At 56.8% G+C, this 23,011-nt stretch overlaps 3 protein-coding genes across 6 annotated transcripts in view; 1 reads left to right on the top strand and 2 right to left on the bottom strand.

Annotated features, from left to right (window-relative positions):
- Window positions 1-362: 362 nt before the first annotated feature.
- Window positions 363-5,390, bottom strand: SDHB (succinate dehydrogenase complex iron sulfur subunit B). Its single transcript, XM_053281406.1, has 8 exons — window positions 5,238-5,390; window positions 4,529-4,677; window positions 3,658-3,743; window positions 3,299-3,435; window positions 2,506-2,622; window positions 1,581-1,682; window positions 1,076-1,198; window positions 363-571 (listed from the first exon to the last, which is right to left on the bottom strand). The coding sequence occupies exons 1-8, from the start codon at window positions 5,364-5,366 to the stop codon at window positions 494-496; spliced, it is 921 nt and encodes a 306-aa protein (XP_053137381.1). The 5' UTR covers window positions 5,367-5,390; the 3' UTR covers window positions 363-493.
- A 153-nt stretch (window positions 5,391-5,543) lies between these two features.
- On the top strand, window positions 5,544-11,181 carry TRIM62 (tripartite motif containing 62). Its single transcript, XM_053281405.1, has 5 exons — window positions 5,544-7,332; window positions 8,189-8,284; window positions 9,366-9,622; window positions 9,821-9,936; window positions 10,108-11,181. The coding sequence occupies exons 1-5, from the start codon at window positions 6,880-6,882 to the stop codon at window positions 10,656-10,658; spliced, it is 1,473 nt and encodes a 490-aa protein (XP_053137380.1). The 5' UTR covers window positions 5,544-6,879; the 3' UTR covers window positions 10,659-11,181.
- A 3,153-nt stretch (window positions 11,182-14,334) lies between these two features.
- The window catches only part of LOC128338483 (protein-arginine deiminase type-2-like), a 61,941-nt gene continuing 53,264 nt past the window's right edge, over window positions 14,335-23,011 (bottom strand). For all 4 annotated transcript variants that reach the window (XM_053280987.1, XM_053280988.1, XM_053280989.1 and 1 more), the window contains 6 exons: window positions 19,739-19,890; window positions 19,072-19,216; window positions 17,880-17,973; window positions 16,202-16,287; window positions 15,321-15,449; window positions 14,335-15,241 (listed from right to left, as the gene is read on the bottom strand). In XM_053280987.1, coding sequence (XP_053136962.1) covers window positions 15,008-15,241; window positions 15,321-15,449; window positions 16,202-16,287; window positions 17,880-17,973; window positions 19,072-19,216; window positions 19,739-19,890 — 840 coding nt within the window. In that variant the 3' untranslated portion in view covers window positions 14,335-15,007. The remainder of the gene's footprint in view (window positions 15,242-15,320; window positions 15,450-16,201; window positions 16,288-17,879; window positions 17,974-19,071; window positions 19,217-19,738; window positions 19,891-23,011) is intronic.

The raw sequence follows: 23,011 nt of genomic DNA, 5'->3' as shown, positions 1-23,011 counted from the left end.
TTGAGCGAGCTAGACCAAGGCCCAGACTCTGCATCAAGCAGGCTCCTGCCCCTTACATGCATGCCGAAGAGGGCTGCAGCCACTTTCAGTTCCGCTTGAGGCAGAACCAACCTAAAGGTTCCTCCCCTGCTGCCTTCAATGCCCGCTTTGGCTTTGCGGTTCACCTCATCCCCAGCCCCAGTAAACCCAGACATTGGAGCTGCATCATGGGATGCTTGCCTTGCAAAAAAGGCTTCCACTCTTCAAACCGGAGAGCAATGTTTGTTCCAAGAACACCCAGAAAACCTGCAGCCCCAGCCAGCCCGTAAGCAGGCCATGCCTTGAAAGGCGACGGAGAGAAAGAGAGGCAGACAGACCTTGGCTCAGCTCAGCGAATAATATAGCACTTTATTCCTGCCGGACACGGCAAGAAGCCTGCCCAGGAACGGGATATAAGTTACTTCCAGCAAGAAGGGGGGAGCGCGGAGCAGAAACCGACAGCCCAGGAGGAACCTCAGACGCTGGCGGCTCTCTCCTTATACGTGGCCATCATCTTCTTGATTTCAGCAATGGCTTTTCCGGGGTTCAGCCCCTGAAAGAGAAAAGCAGGGAGGTGAGGAGTGGAAAGAGAGAACCGCAAGAGGTCGGCTTCATCAGCACAGCACGGTGGGGGGACGGAAGACGGAGAGAGCTCGTTATGTTAGGGTTATGTTCATCCTCACAACTACCCTGTGAGGTAGGCTAGGCTGAGAGATGTGTGACTGGCCCAGAGTCACCCAGTGAGTTGCTTGGCTGAGGGGGGGATTTGAACTCGGGTCTCCCCGATCCTAGTCCCCAACACCCTCGCCGCGACACCACACCGGCTTTGGATGAAACACACTGTGGGGTGGAATGAGGAAGTGGCCGGCTACATTGGGGGTTCCTGGGCCCTGAATCATGGGGGCAAAGAACGCCGCGAGGGGTCAGAAGGGTTTCCCCGAACAGACCGAGTCCCTGAAGTCTGCCAAGGGGTTCCTGGCTCTCGGCCAGCGGGGCCTGTTTCTCTTACGCGCCCCCCTTCCCACTGAGCAGGGGGGGCGCAGGGAGGGGCCCCCACCTTGGGGCAACTCTTGGTGCAGTTCATGATGGTGTGGCAGCGGTACAGGGAGAAGGGGTCCTGCAGCTGGGCCAGGCGCTCCTCTGTGTAGTCGTCCCGGGAGTCGACCATCCAGCGGTAGGCCTGGAAGACACACACACATATACACACGGCTGTGGGGAGCCGCCTGCTCTCTGAAGGCATTTCTCCACCCCGCTCTGCTTCTGTTGACCTCCCGTCTGGCCCCACTCCCCCTCCTGAAACGGCCACCCCTCTACTCACAGGGAATGAGACACTTAGGAAGCGGCCTCCTACCGAGTCAGGCCCTCGGTCCACCTAGCTCAGCACTGACTACACTGACCGGCAGCGGCCCTCCGAGGTTCCAGGGGTCTCTCCCAACCCGACCTGGAGAGGCTGCCGCCCGGGGCTGGGACTTGGGACTGGTCCCCATTTCCCAGATATCTTCTGCAAGCCGGCAAACGGTCCGCCCAAGCTTCGCCAAGCTCCCTTCCCCGCCAGCGTTTACCTGCATGAGGACAGCAGGACCCAGGTATTTGTCTCCGTTCCACCAGTAACTGGGGCAGCTGGTGCTGCAGCAGGCACAGAGGATGCATTCGTACAACCCGTCCTGCGGGAGGGGAAGAGAAGCTGGAGTCAGGACAAGGAAACCGCCAGGCCATTCCAGCACCCACTGCATCCCACACACATGCTCTAGGACTCGGTGGCCACGGGATGTGGAGGCGGTCATGAGAGATGCGACAAGGAGGACCAGCTGAATGGAACCAACATCTCGCCTTGTGGTGGTGAGTTCCAGAGGTCAATTCTTCTCAGACAGGGCTCTCTGCCTGAGACCTTGGAGAACCGCTGCCTGTTGGGAATCGATAATCCTGGACCAATGTTCTCTCTCACAGGGATTCCCAGATGTTGAGGACTACAACTCCCAGGATCCCCAGCTGCAATGACTTTTGCTTGGGGATTATGGGAGTTGTAGTCAACAGCATCTGGGAATCCCTGTTAGAGGGAGCACTGCTTGAAACTGCTCGCCTTGCAGATCTGGACAGGCTCCGTGTTCCCTCTAACAGGGTTTCCCAGATGTTGCTGATTACAGCTCCCAGAATGCCCAAGCAAAAGCCATTGCAGCAGGGGATTCTGGGAGTTGTAGTCGACCACACCTGGGAATCCCTGCTCGAGGGAACACTGGTCAGGAGGACTCAGCTGAGAAGCACCAGAAGTATTCACTCAGGGCTGAATGAACAAGGTGGTGGAACAAGGAGGAGGAAGAGACGCAAGCCAGGACACAGAGGCAGAGAGCTTGCAGCATGAGGGCTAGGTGCTTGAGAAGTGACATGGGAAGGAAACATCTGGGGGGGAAAGGAACCTCTGCCCGAGGGCTGACCACAACAGGGACACAACAAAACACGAAATAAAGTCAGAATTAAAAGGGTAATGACCAGCTTCTCCCGCTCCTCTAAGGACTGGAGGTATTGTTCTTTGCCTTGGTTGGATTCGTCCTTCTTCCTCAAGTACGGCTGGATAGATTTGTACTGGGCGTAGAAGTTACTCAGGTCCTGAAACGGGGAGGAAAGACACGTCTTTCAAAAGGAAAGCGGCATTTCCCTAATTATTCCTTTTTCAGTCTTGCAGATCTCTCAGGACTATCCTCCAGGGGTTTAAAAAAGAAAAAGGAAAGAAAAAAGCTCTGCCTCTGCCTATGGGTTAACACCATATTTTAAAAAGGCAACTCACAAATATTAACAAAGTCACAAGGAAAAAACCAAAGCCAAATGCATACTTTTAAAAACTGCAGGCAAGGACCCAACTGACAAATGACCTCTTAAGACCTTAAATTTTAAGACAGAGAGGAAGGCGACTGGGGAAAAAAAACTTCCTGAAGGGGGCCGTAGTCTCAGTGGTAGAGCATCTAATTGGTATGCAGAAAGTCTCAGGTTCAATCCCTGGCAGCATCTCCAGGTAGGTCTGGGAGAGACCACTGTCTGAAACCTTGGAGAGCTGCTGCCAGTCAGAGTTGACAGTACTGAGCTAGAAGGTCCAAGGGTCTGACTCTGCAGATGGCAGCTTCCTACTGGCAAGCTGAGATGATGCATGTAAGGGTTTTGCAGCCACATCTCATCCAGCTCTCCCCTCTTTCCACCCAAATCACACCCCCATCTGATCATTTTAAGCCTCTTGGCCAACCTTGTTTCCTCACTGCTGAGCGGATTGACCGCCGGCGTTAGCACTTACGGGAACGAGATCCTTCACCACGTACATGTGGGGGAGAGGGTAGATTTTGGCAGGTTTGCCGAGGTTGGTGTCAATCCGCTTGGTGCAGGCCAGCGTATTCCCTCCATCGATGTTCATGGCACAGGACCCACAAATGCCTACGAGCAGGAGAAGATGGGGAGTTCTGAGAACACACGGGGCCCCCCCTCCGGTGCCTGTCTGGGCTTGTGGATTCTCAGGGTTAATTGAAGGAACTGGCTACCAAGGGGCGTGGGATAGATGGGCTTGAGCAGGGAGAGGAGGAGACACATTCAGAGGAGGAGGTCTGTCAACAGCTAGATCAATCCCGCGAGGCTAGACGCTACAGCGGGGAACGTTACCTTCCCTGCAGGACCGGCGAAAAGTCAGGGTGGAGTCCATTTCGTTTTTGATCTTGATCAGGGCATCCAAAACCATGGGCCCACATCTAAAGAGAGAAACGTCCGCATTATCGCTAGCGATATAGATGACCAAGGATTTAAAAAACAAACAAACACTGGAAGTCTTTCCATGAGCCTAAATCAACAGGAGTTTAATTTACAGTGCAGGTCTGTGGATGTTTCCCCAGAAGTAAGTCACCCCATGTTCAGTGGGGCTTCTTCTCCAGTAAGGGTGCACAGAGCTGCGAGCCTCACACACACTTGACTTGTACCTAGTAGCCCAACCACTCTTAGAAGTCCAACATGATAGCTTCATATGACGTATGGATATCTCAGTGCCACCCAAAACTCAAAGTAGTGGAATTAAAATATTTGATCAGCGGGAGGAAATCAGTATATCCCCAGGATTGGGAATGAGGCTGTAGCTCAGAGGTAGAGAGCTGGTCTAGTGGTAGCAAGCAGGACTTGTCCTCTTAGCTAAGCAGGGTCCACCCTGGTTGCAGATGAACGGGAGACTTGATGTGTGAGCAGCACTGTCAGAGATTCCCCTTAGGGGATGAAGCCGCTCTGGGAAGAGCATCTAGGTTCCAAGTTCCCTCCCTGGCAACATCTCCAAGACAGGGCTGAGAGAGACTCCTGCCTGCAACCTTGGAGAAGCCACTGCCAGTCTGGGAAGACAATACTGAGCTAGGTGGACCAAGGGTCTGACTCAGTATATGGCAGCTTCCCATCCTCCAAATGCCAAAAGAAGAATGCCATCACTTTTTCCCGGCAAGGGCCCCCAGAGAGGATCTCCCCCAGAGCTTTCCTCCAGGGAGCTGAGCGTACCCACTTGTTCAGGTCTATTTCGTAGGTCTGCATGCGCGGCTTGTCTCCGGGCTTGTCTGGGTTCCATCGGTACACCACAAACTTCTTGATGCGTGCGGAGGCCTCTGGGGCTGCTGCTGCTGCTGCTGCCGCCGCATGTGCCCTGCGACAGACCTGAGACCCAAAGGATGACATAGCAATGAGCTCTTCTGGCAAACCTCTCCAAGAGGCAGACATTGCACAGATGGCAGTTGCATAAGAACATAAGAACCGGCCTGCTGGATTAGGCCCAAGGCGTGGCTCGCCCAGCACCCTGGCCCACACCTCTGGGAAGCCCACAGGCAAGAGAGGAGGGCAGTTCTCAGAGAAGATAATTGGGGGCCACAGAGTCTGTAGCTTTCTAAGGTCTTGCACATTTCCTCCCTGCCCATTTGGTCAGTTTTATGCCCCCTTGAAAGGGAAAACTGAGCTTGCCCAAAGCTGTGAAATGGGTTCATCTCCCATCTCCCACTTCAGCCACAAAACCCGCCGGGTGACTCTGGGCTAGTGACGTATCTCTCGGCCTAGCCTACCTCGCAGGGTTGTTGTGAGGGTAAACATAACCATGCACACCGAAGAGTGGGATATAAATAAAAATATAAATAAAAATAACGAGGCCATGCCAACAGCAGGATAATATCAATGCCGCTGGGGGCAATGACAACAACAGTTCTACGCTCCTTTTCCTGGCTCACCTGGAGCGCGGCCCACCTCGCAGGGGCGCCCGCGACGGACCTGAAGGGCGACCTCGCTGCCATTGCCGCCGCCATCTTGGTTTCCGGCCCGGGGGGGAGCCACTTCCGGCGAAGGAGGGCGGCGGCCATGTTGGGAGGGGCCAGAAAGGTAGCGGGCATGATGGGAGGGAACAAAGACCAAAGAAAAAGCAGCTGCGGAGGCCGCCATGTTGGGAGTGGCGGAGGAAGCCGAGAGGCCCTCTGGCTCTTGAAATAGAGTTCGGATAGGGTAGAGCGGCACATTCCTGGCGGGCGGCACTTCCGCCAGGAGCTTGGAGGACCGTTCCCTTTCCACCACGGCTTTGCTTTTTACCCTCGTTCTTCTTCTTGGGGCTGCTGCACTTGCTGCTCTCAGTCCGAAGAAGCTGTCACAGAGAATGTGTCCCTCCTCAATGCGGATGTCAGCTCGGCCTTTTAGCTTTTGAACTGGATTAATTTTTTAAAAATATATATTATATTTGATATTATATAGAATGCGTTTTCGATTTCAGTGTAAGCCGCCCTGAGCCGCTCCAGGAAAGGCGGTCTACAAATCGGATGGATGGATGGATGAAAGGCTGTCTCTGTCCCATTGATGTCCTGGCAGAGAACCTGCCCTTTCATCTAACTGAGCAAGTTCATTTGTACTGAGCCGGGGGAGAGCAGCCGGCCCTCTCCAGCCCCTGCACAACATCCCTCCAGGGGCTGTTGCTGGGTGTCTTTTTAGACTGTGAGCCCTTTGCGGACAGGGATTCATGGATTTTTTTTTCTTTGTAAGAGCAGTATATAAATATATTCTTAGTAGTAGCAATAGGGAGCCGCCCAAGCCCTGGAAGGGCGGCGTGCAGCTATTTTAAGCCCATTTTTATTTAAAATAATAAACATTTTTGTTGTTATATTTTAAAATAAAATGATGCCCTGCCCCCCATTGCTCCTGCTGCTGCTGCTGCCGCCAACCTGGGTCGCTGGCCGGCTAACCCGGCGGAGTCCCCCTTCCTCCTCCCAGGGGAGCGGCTGGAGGAGCTGCGCCCTTCCCCCGCCCGCTGCCAGTGCCTGCGCGCCTTGCTGGCCAGCTGGGGCGCCTCCTCCTCCTCCTCGACGCCGGGCTGTCCTGCTGCGCTCCGCCTGGTTGGCTGAGGCTGCGCGCGGCGGGGTTTTGCTGAACGCGCCGCGGCGGCGGAAGCCGGAGGTGGCCGAGGAGGAGTTGGCGGAGGCGGGGACGGCGCAGCTGGAGAGCCGGCGGGGCGGCTGCTGCTGCTGCTTTGTCTAGCCGAGGCCGCCGCCGCCATCCCGGGGGGCGCGCAAGGCAGAGGAGGCACGCAGCTCCGAGGAGGAGGAGGAGGAGGGGGAGAAAGCAGCCGCCCCCGCAGCAGCCCGGCCGAGGGGTCTCCTCCGGTGCGCGCGGCTCCCTGCCTGCCTTCCCCTCGCTGCTCTCTCCGGGCGCGCAAGGAGGAGCGAGCAGGCGGCGGCGGCGGCGGCAGCAGCGTCCCCCCAGCAGGGCGCAGCGCTTTGCCCGGCTGGCAGCAGCGCAGTGGGGCGGCGGCGGTGGGAGGAGGAACCGGTTGCACCGGCCGGGCTGCGGGCTGCCGCCGGCGGGGCGGGTGTCTGGGCTCTCGGGGCGGCCATGGCGTCGGCGTCGGCGGCGTCTTCGTGCAGCCTGAAGGACGAGCTGCTGTGCTCGATCTGCCTGAGCATCTACCAGGACCCGGTGAGCTTCGGCTGCGAGCACTACTTCTGCCGCCGCTGCATCACCGAGCACTGGAGCCGGCAGGAGGCGCAGGCGGCGCCGGCCCGCGACTGCCCGGAGTGCCGGCGCACCTTCGCCGCGCCCACCCTGGCGCCCAGCCTCAAGCTGGCCAACATCGTGGAGCGCTACGCCGCCTTCCCGCTGGACGCCCTGCTGAGCGCCACCCAGCAGCGCGGCGCCGCCTCGGCCCTGGCCTGCGCCAAGGAGCACGCCAAGGTCAAGCTCTTCTGCCTCTCCGACCGCGCCGTCGTCTGCTTCTTCTGCGACGAGCCCGCCCTGCACGAGCAGCACCAGGTCACCAGCCTGGACGACGCCTTCGAGGAGCTGCAGGTGCGCCGGGAGGGAGGGAGAGGGGGGGGCCCTCCTAGGAACAGAGGCAGCTGCCACCCACCGAGTCGGACCCTTGCTCCATCCAGCTCAGCGGTGTCTACCCAGGCTGGCAGCGGCTCCTCCCAGGTTGCAGGCAGGAGAGTCTCTCTCGGCCCTCTCTTGGAGATGCTGCCAGGGGGAGGGGACTTGGCACCTTGGTGCTCCACCCCCCTCAGGGGAATAGGGGCACCCACAGTGTGTGCCAAGCCCAGCGGACGCTCTTTGGACTGGGCTTCCGGTGGAGATCCACCCCCACCCTGCAGGCTGGGGTGGGTGGGGACCCTCCAAATGCTGAGCAGTCCACTAATTTGGCAGGATTGTCCATGCAAAATGTGGTATTTCTCTGCAAGGCAGTGGGAAGTATCTTATTCAGAATATCGTCTTTAAAATTAAAAAAAAGTGTTTTCAGCTTTCCCTGAGCATCTTCTGGTGTTTTAAAAAAATGCATTGCAGTTTCTCTATTGGCAGTAGTAGGGGCCCCCCAAAGGCTTTTAGGCCCAGGCTCCAAAATTACCTAGGTGCACCTCTGGCCAAGCCACAACTGGCTAGTGCCAGCAGCTGCTGGCTTAGCTGACTCTAGAAAGGGACTCCCCCCCCATGGAACCTCCATGTTCAGAGGCAGCCTACCTCCCCCAGCCTGGCATTGTTTCCGATTGCTTCAGTGATGGACGAGGATGCTGCTGCTGCTGCTGCCCCCAGGGTCCCCTTTCCCCCTCCCCATGGCGTCACGCTATGCTGGAAGGGCTTGTGGGTTCTGGAGTGCATCAGCAGGGAGGGGGCCAGCCTGTGGCTTGACGGCCTGCCATGTTTCTTGCAGCGGGAACTCAAGGAGCAGCTGCAGACCCTGCAGGACAGCGAGCGCGGCCACACGGAGGCCCTGGCCCTGCTGAAGCGCCAGCTGGCCGACACAAAGGTAAGGAGGCCGGGAGGGCCGGCCACAAGCCGCAGTGGCCACGGAAAGCCTCCCTCCCGCTGCTGCATTATTCTGTGGGGAGAGTCCCAGCTCTCGAAGCCTGTGGCTCCCTGGGAAGAGTCTGTCAACCATTTGCCTGTTGTTCTTGGTTGAAAACAGTGCCCAAGGCCAGCTTGGAGTCTCTTTGGACAACGCATTCTCCACCTTAAGGGCACTTGGAGACCTGTTAGGGCGGCGGGCGGCAGTGCTCCTGTATTGCTGTTGTGGTGGGGCAGAGAGAGAAGAGCTGGCCTTGGGGCAGCGAGCACAAATTGTCCCCTTGGCTGGACAGGGCTTGCCTTGGTTTCCATTTGGATGGGAGACTACACATGAGCACTGTAAGATATTCAGTGGCAGAGGTCCTGCTTGGTATGCAGAAGGTCCCAGGTTCAATCCCTGGCTGCATCTCCAGGTAGAACTGGGAGTAAGGGTGTGCACGGACCGTTCATTGCTGAACCGGTTCACCTTGAATTGGGCCGGAGGGTGGTTCGGTCCACAATGGAACCGAACCAGGCCTGGATCGTGCAAACTGGTTCGGCAGTGAACGCTGTGCTGGGCAGGGGTGGTGAGAGAGATAGAAAGCTCCGTGCCTGTCCGGCGCAGCTGCTGGCATCACTATTCACCCTCCCTGGCGTGGCCCCAAGAGTTTGTTCTGCCTTCTTTAGGAAGCCGCCCACACAGCGGCGGAGCAGTTCCGGCGTCCACACACGCCATGCAAAGGCCAGAACTGCTCTGCTGCTGGGCAGGCGGCTTCTCAAAGGGGGCAGAGCGCACATTTGGGGCCAAGCTAGATTGCAAGCAGAAGCTCGCCTGTCTCGCATCCCGAGCCGCTCTGGCGACGCTCCGCGAGAGATGGCAAAGTGGCTTCTAACCTCCGACCGGGAGTGGTGCCCAATGGTCGCTGTCTAAAGCCCCCATCTCCCTCGAGCAGCACCGGGGCAGGGGCAGAGGTGGGGGGCTTTTCTGGGCCACCTGGGAGTCCCGCCCCATCCCCGACCTGCCTGTGCTTCTCTCTTCCTCCTCCGCCGCCGCCTTCTTCCAGTCTTCCGCCAAGAGTTTGCGAGCGACGATTGGCGAGGCCTTTGAGAGGCTGCACCGGCTGCTGCGGGAGCGCCAGAAGGCCATGCTGGAGGAGCTGGAGGCGGACACGGCCCGGACCTTGACGGACATTGAGCAGAAGATCCAGCGCTACAGCCTGCAGCTGCGCAAGGTGCAGGAGGGGAGCCAGATCCTGCAGGAGCGCCTGGCGGAGGCGGACAAGCATGCCTTCCTGGCTGGCATCGCCTCGCTTTCGGAGAGGTATGCGGACCCGGAGGGGGGGCGGGGGGCCGCAGCGGGAGTTGGGAAGCGGGGGAGGGCTGCAGCTGGCCAAACGGGGCTGGCTCGTGTGTGGGGCGCCAGGCCGCCTGTCCCGAGTACCCCGGATCCGGCGGCACAGTCTAGGTAGCGGAACCGGTGGGCGAAACGCAGGCTGACGGGCAGGCTCCCTCCCTCCAGGCTGAAGGGGAAGATCCACGAGACGAACCTCACCTACGAGGACTTCCCCACCTCCAAGTACATGGGGCCATTGCAGTACACCATCTGGAAGTCTCTCTTCCAGGACATCCACCCAGGTGAGTGGGCTCCCGCCCCTGCCAGAGCGACACGGTCACCGGCACCCTATTGTTAAAGGGGGCGGCGCTGGGTATGAAGCCGACGAGATCAGGAATAACGAGACAAAAACGTTTCCCTTCTCCTCCCCCCCCTGCCCCCCCCCCGCCGGCCGGGTCTCCCTCTGGCCGCAGTACCGGCCGCGCTCACGCTGGACCCCGCCACGGCCCACCAGCGCCTCATCCTGTCCGACGACTGCACCATCGTCGCCTACGGCAACCTGCACCCGCAGCCGCTGCAGGACTCCCCCAAGCGCTTCGACGTGGAGGTCTCGGTGCTGGGCTCGGAGGCCTTCGGCGGCGGCGTCCACTACTGGGAGGTGGTGGTCTCGGAGAAGACGCAGTGGATGATGGGCCTGGCCCACGAGGCCGTCACCCGCCGGGGCAGCATCCAGATCCAGCCCAGCCGCGGCTTCTACTGCATCGTCATGCACGACGGCAACCAGTACAGCGCCTGCACGGAGCCCTGGACGCGGCTGAACGTGAAGAGCAAGCTGGAGAAAGTGGGCGTCTTCCTGGACTATGAGAAGGGACTCCTGATCTTCTACAACGCCGACGACATGTCGTGGCTCTACACCTTCCGGGAGAGGTTTCCCGGCAAGCTGTGCTCCTACTTCAGTCCCGGGCAGAGCCACGCCAACGGCAAAAACGTGCAGCCCCTCCGGATCAACACCATCCGCATTTAAGGGCTCGCCCTGCCCTGGGTGGGGATAGGACGCTGGTGGGTGGGTGGGTGTCACGTGCCCGTGACGAGCTTCTGGGGGGAGGGTGGCATGGAGAGGGTTCCTCGGGAGGGGAGGCCGAGAGGGACCAAGCTCGGTGCCTTGGACTCTTGGGGGAGAAGAGTGGGCCGGGTTTTGGACCTTCTGCATGGCTGGTGGCCCAATGGGGCCCACAGGACTAGCCCAGGGGCAAGGCGTTCCTGCTGGGGACGGTGTTGGAACTTTCCCCCAGCTGGCGAGAGTGCAGACAGTGCATGCCCTGAAAAAGTTAATTCTGCTCCCACCCACCCCGAGTCGGCAGAAAGGGGTCCGGGTTGCGTGTCCGTCCAAAACGAGAGTCCTTTTCCTGAGCTGGGAGCGGAACTGGGAGCAAAACGGAAGCACTTCTGCCGACGACTGGGCACAGTCGTCTACTCCCTGTTAAGGAGAGGATTTATAGAGAGAGATTGAAAGCAACCCACAAAATAAAAGGAAAGTTTGGTCTCGGCGTCTTAGCCAGAAGCTGCTTTGTTCAGGTGCTCTGCACTCGACGAGATCTCCTGCTCTGGGCTTTGCTCCCTCTGCTCATTCTGTTTCTTGAGGGGCAGGAAGGATCCCCTTCTTGGGGCAGCCCTAGGGCCTGGGTGGGTAAACCTCTGCCCAAGAAACGTTGGCGGCACTGGCACTGGCCACTATTCCCTGACCCGTGGGTCTACCTAGTTTCCTGGGATTGGGTGATGGCTCCCCTTCCCACATTTCTGGTACTTACTGATTCCTGTAAGTACTGCAGCCCTAAGCCCCAGAAGGGGGAAAGCAAGAGGAGGGAGACTGAGCAGGCTGTCTGGCATTTGGACTTTTTTCCTAGTGGCCCAACGTGGCTACCTGCGTGTTTTGGTCCTCCTGGATGTCCTTCTGAGTTGGCACAAGAGGGCAGCATTTGCTTAGTGAGTGGCACGTGGAGAGCTCTGTGGCTTAGGAGTTAGATGGAAAGGGAGGAAGATGTCCTCTTATTCCTCCTTCTGCAAGGACAATAAAATACTTATTTACAATATTGCAAAAAGGGCACTGTGGAACTAGAAAAGGTGCAGAAGACGGCAGCCAAGATAATCGGGGGGGCTGGAGCACCTTCCATTTGTAGGTAAGGCTACATCATCTGGGGCTTCTCGGTATAAAAAGGTGACTAAGAGGAGAGACGATCGAGGTTTATATAATTATGCCGGGTATGGAGATAATGGAGAGGAAGGAGTTCCCTCCCTCTCTCACAGCACTAGAACCAGAGGTTTTCCCTTGAAACTGACGGCCAGACTATTTAGTACCGACAAGAAGAAGTAGTGTTTCACGGGGCACATAATTAGTATATGGAATTCTCTGCCACTGGATGTGGTGATGGCCACCAGCTTGGATGGTTTTAAAAGCGGCTTAGACACCTTCATGGAGGACAGGTCTGTCAGTGGCTACTAGTCGGAGGGCTATAAGCCGCCTCTGGATCCCAGTTGCAGGGGAGCCACAGCAGCAGGAGAGAGGGCCGGCCTTCATCTCTTGCCTGTGGGCTTCCCAGAGGCATGTGGTGGGCCATTGTGGGAAACGGGAGGCTGGACTGGATAGGCCTTGGGCCTGATCCAGCAGGGCTGTGCTTATTGCTGTACATAGATCCTATTTGGAGATGCATTCTAAAGTCCTCCAGGATGGGGGAGAAAGCCCAGTTGAGATACTTCACAGCACAGTCCTGGCAGAGGCTTTGATAGAGTTCACTAGTTGCAGCTTTGACTCTCCACAGTTCTGGCTCCAGCGTGCGCAACATCTGGCTCGACAGCTGAGCTGCGTCGTCACTTTTTGTTGGCAGGGGGACCTGAGGTCTTTTGCTTTGAGCCGGCCAGCCTTGGCAAAGCTTGCTGGTTTCTGAAGCCAGGCACCTTGTTCGAGGGCAGGCCTGCTCAACTTCGGCCCTCCTGCAGAGGTTGGCCTACAACTCCCATAATCCTTGGCTGTGGGTTATGGGAGTCGTAGTCCAAAAACAGCGGCGGGGGTGGGTGGGAGTTGAGCAGGCCTGTTCTAGCAGACGCTGGCTGGGCTGTGGTCCGAAGCTAAGCAGTGCGCCTTGGGCTCAGGCATGGAAGTGGGCAGAACAGACTCTGCTAAGATACTTTGACGGGGTGGTTCCTCCCGTTCAGGGTGGGGGAGAGTAGGGGGCCCTGCTTGGCACACAGAGGGGCCCAGGTTCAAGCCCTGGCAGGACCTCCAGGTTGGACTGGGAAAGACCCTTCCCTGCCTGAAACCTTGGAGAGACGCTGCCAGTGGGTGCAGACAATGCTGAGCCAGAGGAACCAATGGTCAGACTCCGTATTCAGCAGTTTCCTATATAAAGAAGGGCGAAGGAAATCCTTGGGGAAAGACTAGCTCAGTGGTCGAGCATCTGCTTTGCATGGAGGTCCCAGGTTCGCTCCCTGGCAGCATCTCCGGATCGGGTCGGGAAAGAAGCCCTCCCTGTAGCCTGGGAGAGCCGCTGCCAGCCCGTGTAGGCCACACGGAGCCAGCTTGGACCGAGGCATAAGGCAGATTCCCCTCCTCCTAGGAGGGCCCAGAGTCCTTGAGGATCAGCTGTGCCTCCACCTGCTCTGGCCGAGGAGCTCTGGAACATTTTGCACAGGCTGAGAAGCATAATTAGACCCTCCATTTGGGAGGGCAAACGATGTGTGAATCGACTTGATAAAGGGCGGGGAGGGGAGAACTATGCCGCCCCCACCCCCCTGACGTGGCCTTGGGGCAGAAGGAGCCGGGTCCCCTCTGGCGGGCTGTGCTCTGACGACGGCCCAGCTGCTGCCGCTCTGGCTGGAGGATAACCCTACCCGCAGCCACAACAAAGGCGGGAGGAATGCGCCCCCTCGCTCTCCGGTTCCCCGGGCTGGCACTTGCCCAGCCCAGACAGCCATCTCCTCACAACCGGCCATCCCTGGCAGTCAGTGGCCCTGTCAGCTGGTGGGGGCTGACTCTCTCCAAACCCATTTATCCTGGCTGGAAAGACGGGGGCCTAAATTTAATTTCAGCGCTCAGCGTTTGTGGCATAACTGTCATCGGCAGCTCGGCCCGAGTGCCGGTCTTCGCAGCAGCTGAGGCCTTCTCGGATCCCCCCTTCCCTCGGCCCTCCAATCTGATCTCCCCTGACTCATTTAATTTGATACCCAGCCGGAACCTCTGGACTTGGCCCCCTCTCCGGGGTGACATGCCTGGCTAATAACGTGGCACATGCACTCCGTGCCTTTCCTCTGAAGAGAGCGGGGCTCCTTTTCACTGCCCTTGGGCGAAGCTGCCCCCTTCCCTTGGAGAGAGGAAGCTGGGGCACATCTGTGCAAGATGGACCTTTTGCTAAGCAGGGTCCACCTTGGTTTGTATTTGAATGGGAGACCACGCGGAAGCCCTGTAAGATATTCCCCTTGCGGGATGGGGCCGTAACTCAGTGGGAAAGCATCTAGGTCCCAAGTTCCCTCCCTGGCAGCCTCTCCAAGATAGGGCTGAGAGAGAGACTCCTACCTGCAACCTTGGAGAAGCCGCTGCCAGTCTGGGTAGACAATACTGAGCTAGATGGACCAAGGGTCTGACTCAGTATATGGCAGCTTCCTGTGTCCCTTTAATGCAGAACGAACAGATTCTGTAGAAGCTGAACTGAAAGGCACATTTGCAGAAAAGACCACTGAAGGCTTTCCGCATGTTTATTACCATGGTTTCAAATCCCTGCCCCTCTGAACTCTGATGCAGCAGCTTCTGTTCCGTGGCTTCGTGAAATCCCTCTCTGGTATAATGCCCCCAAACCAGGACTGTCGCCTCCAGCTGCCATAAACTCCAATGCCTCCAACACACACACACACAAATGCACACAATGGAATGGGTTTGGGGCTTGCTGCGTGCTCGAGAAGAGGAAGCCGGCACACCTGTTGACTAGCAGGCAAAAGGAAAGAAGAAGAAAACACACACACACACACAGTAGGCGCAAAGTTGTTGGAAAACAAAACAGTGCCTTATGATGCTCCCTAACGAACTCCAAAACCTCCCCAGGCAACTCCAAGCAAAGAAGCAAGCTGGCAGGAAAACCAGCTTCTCTCAGAGGAGGATTCAGACAACCCTTTCCCCCTCGGCCCCACGGCCTGTTGGCCCCTACAGCCTCTCCAGCGGGCGCTGGCTGTAGAGTCCATTGGGCCTCCGTGGACCCCTGAGAGACACCCCAATTTGCCACTCGCGGTGGGCAGCCCAGGGCCAGGCGGGGAACGGGTTGTCTGAACCCCCTTCCTTGGAGTTCCGGCCCTGGGATTCTCCTCCTCCCCTCCCCTCCCCACGGCCGCTCAGGGCAAGGCGTGCCACCACTTGTAGGCGAAGGCCTTCCGCTGGACGTTGGTGCCGCAGTGGACTTCTCCCAGCTGGTTGTGGTAGGAGGAGATGTCGTCGATGAAGGTGCACATCAGCCCCAGGGGGTCCATGAGGGAGGTGACGTATTCCTCCAAGCAGCACTCGGCCTCAATGATGGGGCCGTAGGGCTTCGGGACGCCCAGGTCCCTGGCCAGCACGATCATGTTGACCTGGGAGGGAGGGAGGGAGAGGGTTAGGGAGAGGGGGGTGCCCTGCCCTCGGCCGGAGAAGGCGGGGACGGAGCCTCACCATGTTGGGGAAGTAGGCGATGGCTTTGCCTTGTTTGTCGATCCGGAAGAGGGCAGGGATGTCGAGGATGTGCTTCTCCTGCAGACCCAGCTCCTTCTTCAGGATGTCTCGGTTCCAGTCGATGCATCGCTGGCAAGGAGGATGGGAGAAGCACAGTGTGAATGGCCGCCTTCGCACCAGGGTTTCACCAGCCAAGAACCCCTCGGCTGCATCCCTCGCCTCTTTAGCCCTGGCCAGGTATGGTGATCAACGCTTGCCCAGCAGGTGAACAGTGTGCAATACGGCCAATCGTTACAGACCGCTTTTCAGCCAAAGTTCCCCAAGCGGTTTGCATTGATATAAATAAAATAAAATAAAATAAAATAAAATAAAATGGCTCCTTTGTCCCCAAAGTCGGGCTCACAATCTTAAAAAGTCACCATAAGACAGGCCACAGCCACTGGAGAGAAGCTGTGCAGGGGCTGGATAGGGCCAGTTGCTCCCCCCCGCTCAGTCAAGAGAAGCACTACTTTTTAAAAGGTGCCTCTTTGCTCTGTTAGCAGGAGACAGGCCCACATCTACACACAGGCAAGTCACTCACCTGGTACAGCAGTGCACTTCACAAGAAGATGCCACCTACTGAGTCAGGCCCTTGGTCCCTCTAGCTCAGTATTGTCTACACAGACTGGCAGCAGCTCTCCTAGGGCTAAGCCCAAAGCAGTCTAGGACGCAAACGTTTCCCCTGCACACCCAGCCGCTGTCGGCTTTGCAATGGGGTCGCAAACATACACAAGTGTGTAGCCATTCCTGCCTTTGCTGTGATACGGCATCCAAGTGACACCGTACCACCACCGCCACCCCTGTGGCAAGGACCACGGCATGCAGCGCTGCAGAGGCGTTACCTGCACGTATTGGTTCTCCTGCACCATGATCTCGTTGGAGAGGACCTTGTTAATGGTGACGCGTTTCGTGTCTGTGCCGGTGTATCCTGGGGAGACAGAAGAGACGGCTGCAGAGAGCTCGCCCCAGAAGCCTCCTGCAGGCCACAACAAGGCCTGGGGGGAAAGGGGGCCGTGACGAGCAAGCTGCCACTCAGCCTCCGGGGCCTGGGGGTATTGCCTCCCACCCCCATGTTCAATTCTAGCTGGCCCCCTGGGCCCTTCAGGTTGCTCTCCCTTTGCCCGAGATTTAATTCTGTTCTGTGCAACTATTTTATTTCATGTCTATATTATGTTCTCCGCCTAGAGAGAGGGAGAGACAGAGCAGGCAGTACATAAAGGTGATAAACAAATGAATAAATTGCCGCGAGCACCAGAGGAGGGCTGGGGGGGCGGAAGGAAGGAAGAGAGGAGAAGAAGAAGAAGTGGTGTGACTTTCCTGCCTGCCACCTTCACTCATCCGGCAGGCTATGGAGGCAGTTCATGCATCCGACGAGACGTCCAGATCCTGCTGGAGGGCGGTGTGATGTGCACACATGTGACCCGCCCCTCGGATTCCACACCACAGGCTTCTGCCATGGCCAGCTCTCCACTTATACAAGTCTGGCCCTAGCCTCTTCAGCTGGACCCCAAACGGAGCAGGCGTTTTCTGTTCACCGAGCCTGGAGCTCGGCCCCTGCCCTGGACATTTTCACTCTGCGCCAGGATGCAACTTCCTTCTGGGTGATGCCACACTCAGTCTTACAAAGACCTTTATGGGAGCCAGTTTGGTAGACCGGATACGACCGAGGCCAAGGGAGAGGCCAAGAAGCCGTGCCAGCAGGTAGCCAGTTTCCTCCTCGGGGGAGGCAGCCCGTGCGTCTGGAAACAAGGGCGTTCCACAACCGGGAAAGTGTCGTGACTGATTCTGAGCTGACCGTGCTGCAGTCTCCCTCTCCCTCTTAAAAGGAGAGAGAGGGCTCGCCCAGAAACCGCAGCTGCTAGACAGTAAAAAGTTCACAGGACGCAAAGGCGCGGGACCGATGGTGACCCACCAGCTGTTGTGGCCACTGCTGGGCCCTGGGTGGTGGGGGTCGTTCCCAGGAGTGCCCGGTCACCCTATGGGTCTAAGGCACACCTGAAATCAATGGGCAGGATCGATGCCAAGGTGCCTCGGCAGCCTAGTGGCGGGTGTCTAAACAGTCTGCACAGACTGGCAGTGGCTTCTCCAAGGCTGCAGGCAGGAGTCTATCTATCTTGGAGATGCTGCCAGGGAGGGAACTTGGGACCTTCTGCTCTTCCCAGAGCGGCTCCACCCCCTCAGTGGGGGAGGATCCTCCAGTGCTCACACTTCTAGTCTCCCTTTCGTATGCAACCAGGGTGGACCCTGCTTAGCTAAGGGGACAAGTCACGCTTGGTCCCACCAGACCAGCTCTCCTTCTATGCAGGGTGTCTGGATAATGCCCGTCGCCACAAGCCGCTAAATCAAGGGCCCTCCCTCCTCCTCCTTCAGGGCATAAGGCGATCTCAGCACCCGCCGCCACCGCCTTCCCTGCTGAGCAAACCGAGGACCGAGTCACCAGGTGCAGCCAGGGGCTCCTCGCCAGTGTGAGAATCCGACATTTGGGAGGCAGGGCTCCATTCCGGGTCTGAGGCCACCTACCTTTGAACATGATGGCTTCACCGTGGCCTTCCTTCTGCTTCTGTCGGAACAGCTGGTAGCAGGCGGAAGGGCTGGCCATGAGCATCCGGAATTGCTGGGCGCAAGGGAGAAGCAGCGGCCGGTTAATCGACAGGGAGGGCCCGGCGTCAGGGGCCGCAGGGAGGGGTGCAGCAAGGCTGGGGCGGCCCAAACCCAAGTGGGGTTCCTGCCCTCCCACCTCCCTGTCGTCTTCTTCAGAGAGGCACGAGGGGGAGGGCAAGGAGCGAGCTGCCCCCCAGTAGGCGATCCCCCCACCGAGCCAGGGGGCACGGGTTCCCCCTCTCGTCCAGTGGCCACTCGGGCACTGCTTAGAGATGCCAGGCAATTCAGACTCGGAGGACGGCCGGTTCTGCCTGTGACCCTTCTCCTCTGGCATAATACCTTCTTAGCGCTCTTCAACGGAAAAGGTTCTCAGAGCAGCGTACAGAGCAAAAGGAACGAGAAAATGGCTCCCCGTCCTCAGGGGGTTCACAGTAACAATAAAAAGGAAGAGAAGGGAGACACCAGGAACAGCCACTGGGAAGGACCATTGTTTCCCCTTTGCTACATAGAAGAGAACCACCACTTGGAAAGGGGCCTCTTCGTGCAGCTGATGGGTGGAAATTCACGTCTCCCCTCTAACAGGGATTCCCAGATGCTGTTGACTACAACTCCCAGCATCCTGAGCTGCAACAGCCTTTGCTTGGGGATTGTGGGAGTTGTAGTCAACAACATCTGGGAATCCTTGTTAGAGGGAACACTGATTGTTATGCACACACATATAGATCAATCTGCTGTTTCTGTCTGCTTTTGTATCAAAATTGGGTTTAAAGGTTGTTTGTTCCCCTTAGAATTGTTTGCCTGCGTTATGATGCATGTTATGGAGTTTATTTATCCAAATGTATTTATTTATAGTCTGCTTTTCCACCCACAACGGCACCCAAGGCGGCTCACAAAACCAAACCAAATCCCTGAAGTAGTATCATTGTAGGCTGTCTTGGGTGCTCTTGCAGTAAGAGGTGGCCACTTCTCCACTTGGATTTCTTTTGCACATCTCCATTTCTTCCCACTCGGCACACATGCACACAAACACCCAACTTGTGGTTCCGCTCCATTCCTTTGGCCAAAACGAAAAACCACAGTCACAGAATGAGCCATCAGAAGGAGTCCCCACCTTTTTGCCAGGAATGGGGACAAACGTCACGAATTCATCCACGTGACCCACAGTCAGCCAATCAGAATAGAGCTCCACGGGTGATTGGACTTGCTGGGCACAGAGGAAATCACGGACCACTTTCGTCATCCTTCGCCCAGCGGATCTAGTGGTTGGAATTCCCCAAAAGGGAGTAAGAGAGTTAGTGACGTTTCATTTTTTTGCTTATACACTTATAATCGACTGCTTACAGTGGAGGACACTGCTGGACTACAACCCCCATCATCCATAGCCACAATGGGATAATGGGAGTAGTAGTCTAACAACGTCTGGGGACCCAGGTTTGAGAACCCCGACTTATATTATACAGGTGGGGGGTTACCTCTTGAATTACCCCCACCAGGAATACCCAACAGTTTAAAGGGGATCAGACAAAGTCATGGAGGGCGAATCTATGAGGCAACTATGACGGCTAAGCAGAACCTCCATATTCAAGAGCAGTGTATCCCTGCATAGCAGCTCTAGGTTGGGTTTTCTCATGAGAAGTTGCCTTATCCTAAACCAGACCCAGAGCACTGTCTGCTCTCCCTGGCCGCAAGTTGCCAGGGTCTCAAACAGTGGCTTGTCCCTGTCCAATCTGGAGATGCTGCCAGGGGCTGAGCTGGAGTCCCTCCCGAAGCCCTCTTACGTGGGGAAGCTGCTTCCAATGAGGATCCTCCCCAAAGGATACTCCTTCCCGTTGGCCGTCACCGGAGGGCTGACTTCCAAATTGCCGAAAGAATCCAGACTGGTGACCTCCTCAAACAGGGGCTCTCTGGTCACGTAGCCAAAATCTGGGCCCTGTGGGGAGAGGAGGAAAAGCCTGCACAAATGCTTCAGTCAACTGTGAATAGCACCAGGGACTAAGCCACCTGCCTCGGCCATTTTGCATCGGCGGCTTCTTTCTCGCACCTGCCTGCACATTCCAAGCCCGGCCACAGAAGCATTCCGTAACATCTTACGTTTTCCATCAATTTGCTGATTAACAGCCTGTCATCTGCCTAAGCTCTGTTTACATTTTTAAAGCCATCTCTAGGCTACGGGAAGGGGACTTAAAGAGGACGTAAGAAGGAACCAGAGAATTCGGAAGAACTGGGGTCTCCAAATCAAACCATGTTGGACTGTGGTCCCCACTAAAATTATCAGGATGAATTAACTGCAACTGTCATAAGACCCCCTGACTTAAAACTGGACGTACGCAGGACAAATGGAGAAGAGAGCTGGCCTTGTGGTAGCAAGCATGACTTGCCCCCTTAGTTAAGCAGGGTCTGCCCTGGTTGTATTTGAATGGGAGACTTGATGTGTGAGCACTGCAAGATATCCCCCTTAGGGGATGGAGCCGCCACACTGGGAAGAGCAGAAGGTTCCCAGTTCCCTCCCTGGCAGCATCTCCAAGATAGGGCTGGGAGAGATTCCTGCCTGCAACTTTGGAGAAGCCGCTGCCAGTCTGTGAAGACAATACGGAGCTAGATGGACCTAGGGTCTGACTCCGTATATGGCAGCTGCCTATGTTCCTAAATCAAGGCCGGGCAGCTCAGGGCAGTCTTAGGATTGGGTTTCTTTGGGGAAAGATTGCTAGGGACACGGTCTGCAGCTCCATAGCATAGAAGCCAGCCACGCCTGCGCCCCATCAGTATCTGGATGGGAGACCTCGTGGGATGTCCATGCATACCAGTCTGAGCTCTGTTTTAGAAAGCATCTGTAAGGCTCTGCTTCATAAACAGTTCTAGAGGGCAAGAGGACTGCCCAGAATGGATTCTAACTCTCCTTCCCCGACTCAGTTAGAAGGAGGCTAACACTTCCACCCTCCATCTCCTCTCCCCGCTGCCACGATGCTCACTGACAGCACCCCCTGGTGCTGGAGCATCCACGGGACAGGTACCCATTTTGGGGGAGGGTCCATCCTCCACCGCCAAGGTCTGCAGCAGCTGCATGGAATGGAGAGCTCTTAAAGCAGGGAGGGGGTGTCACTTGGCACCCACTCAGTCCCTTGACAACTGAGCTGATCAGGCCTCTACAAACCCACTTGCCAGCTCATCAGGGACGAGTGCCCTCAGCCCTCTGGCCAGCAGGACACCCAGCACCACACAGATCTCCACATCAGAGGCCTCCTTTCCACCCTCATTTTTGAGACGCTAAGAAACAGCAGACATGCTTTTGAGCAGAAGCAGAGGGACCCCACACCGTTTCTCCCCACCTCCATCCCTCCCAGTGCAAAGGACAGAAGAGACCCGCATCTCTCCTAAGCCCTCTGCCTGTGTGTGCCAGAAAAGGACCCGAGGGAAGAGAGGGGGTTGTTGGCCATGGCCATCACAGATCATGGCTGGCTAGTGAGCTCAGCCTACATTTATAGACACCGGGGATGGTTTTCTTTGCCCAGTTCTCTCTGCTTTTGATTTGGGGATTCAGGAAACAGTGACCTAGACAGATAGACACTCACTCACGCATTTGATTTCTATACCGCCCGTCCAAAAATGGCTCAGGGCGGTTTACACAGAGAAATAACAAACAAATAAGATGGCTTCCTGTCCCCAAAGGGCTCACCATCTAAAAAGAAACATAAGAGAGACCCCAGCAACAGTCACTGGAGGGATGCTATGCTGGGGGTGGAGAGGGCCAGTTACTCTCCCCCTGCTAAATAAAAGAGAATCACCACGTTAAAAAGGTGCCTCTTTGCCATGTTAGCAGGGGTTGACGGGAAGAGATGTTCAAAATAAACCTTGGTGCCTAATGGAAAGGAAAGACAGAAATGGCACCCAAGGTGGGGCGGTCTACATCCTAGCGTTATCCCGAGGAAGGCCTGGAGGAGAGAAGCAGCTGCCGTTCACAGCCAAGCTGGTAAATATACTTGTCACAACACTGCGCTAATCAGCCTGACGTGCCCCACGGCTCTGTATGCTGTTGAAATCCGACATAAGCTCCCTTTGGAGGGTGACAGCAGACGCTCCGTGGGCTGGATGGGCCTCATCCACTCAGCACACAGTCACGCGCGCTGACCATTCGTGTGGATGGATGGGTGCCAAGGAGACCCAGGCAGTGTCTGAAAGAACAGAAAGGTGCAGCCATTCCAGAGGGGCCATTATTTCTGAACTGGCTTCCTCACATTCGAGATGCAGCGAAACCCAACGTCAGGAGATCTAGCATTTAAGAGGCAAACTAGATGAGGCCCGGGCGATTAGATCGCCTGCTGTTAATTTAAAAACACACACACACAAAACTAGCAAAGAAGGATGAGAGAGTCTGTGGTGCTGAAAGCTCAAAGCCAGCAACTGCTTGGAAACACCTGTCCTGCGCGGATAAGGTGTCGTGGATTTGAGGCAACGCGCGGAAGATATCTGAGCAGCAAGCCTGGAATCTGCAATGGGAGGTTTCAAAAATCTCGGTACAAAAAGGGAAAGGGTGTGGTGTGGTGGGGGAAAGAAACACATACCTTGGGCAGAACGCAGGTTCAAGAGCGATTCTTTCCCAGAAAGAGCTAGGGGGACGTGGGGTGTGATACGCAGCTCCGGTGTGGAACCCCACACTGAGCTCAGACCCGTGTCCTTGAGTCAGACTTCGCTCTGGGAGAGGTGCGCCCTGCCCTGATGCTTAAGGGCACAGTTTCCCCATCATAGCTTCCAGCCCTCCTGGTTCAGCCGCGTTGTCCATCCTGGAAGCCGAGGAAGGGAAAGGCTCCTTGCCTGAAGGAGAAGCCGCTGCCAGTCGGTGCAGACAATACTGAGCCAGATGGACCAAGGGACTGACTCATTAGACAGCAGCTTCCTGTGTTCCCATGACAGCTGAGGGTGCTGGAACTGGGGGAGCAAAGGTCACAAGTCGGGATGTACTGGGCTCTGAGTGCTGGCTTAAGAACTGCTGCCAGAGATTGCCCACAGATGCCCGTTCCTACACGCCAGGCATATGCCCACGTCCAAATTTCCTG

This window comes from Hemicordylus capensis, chromosome 16, assembly GCF_027244095.1.
Source record: "Hemicordylus capensis ecotype Gifberg chromosome 16, rHemCap1.1.pri, whole genome shotgun sequence".
Taxonomy (NCBI): domain Eukaryota; kingdom Metazoa; phylum Chordata; class Lepidosauria; order Squamata; family Cordylidae; genus Hemicordylus; species Hemicordylus capensis.
This window is presented reverse-complemented; position numbering and strand designations above follow the sequence as displayed.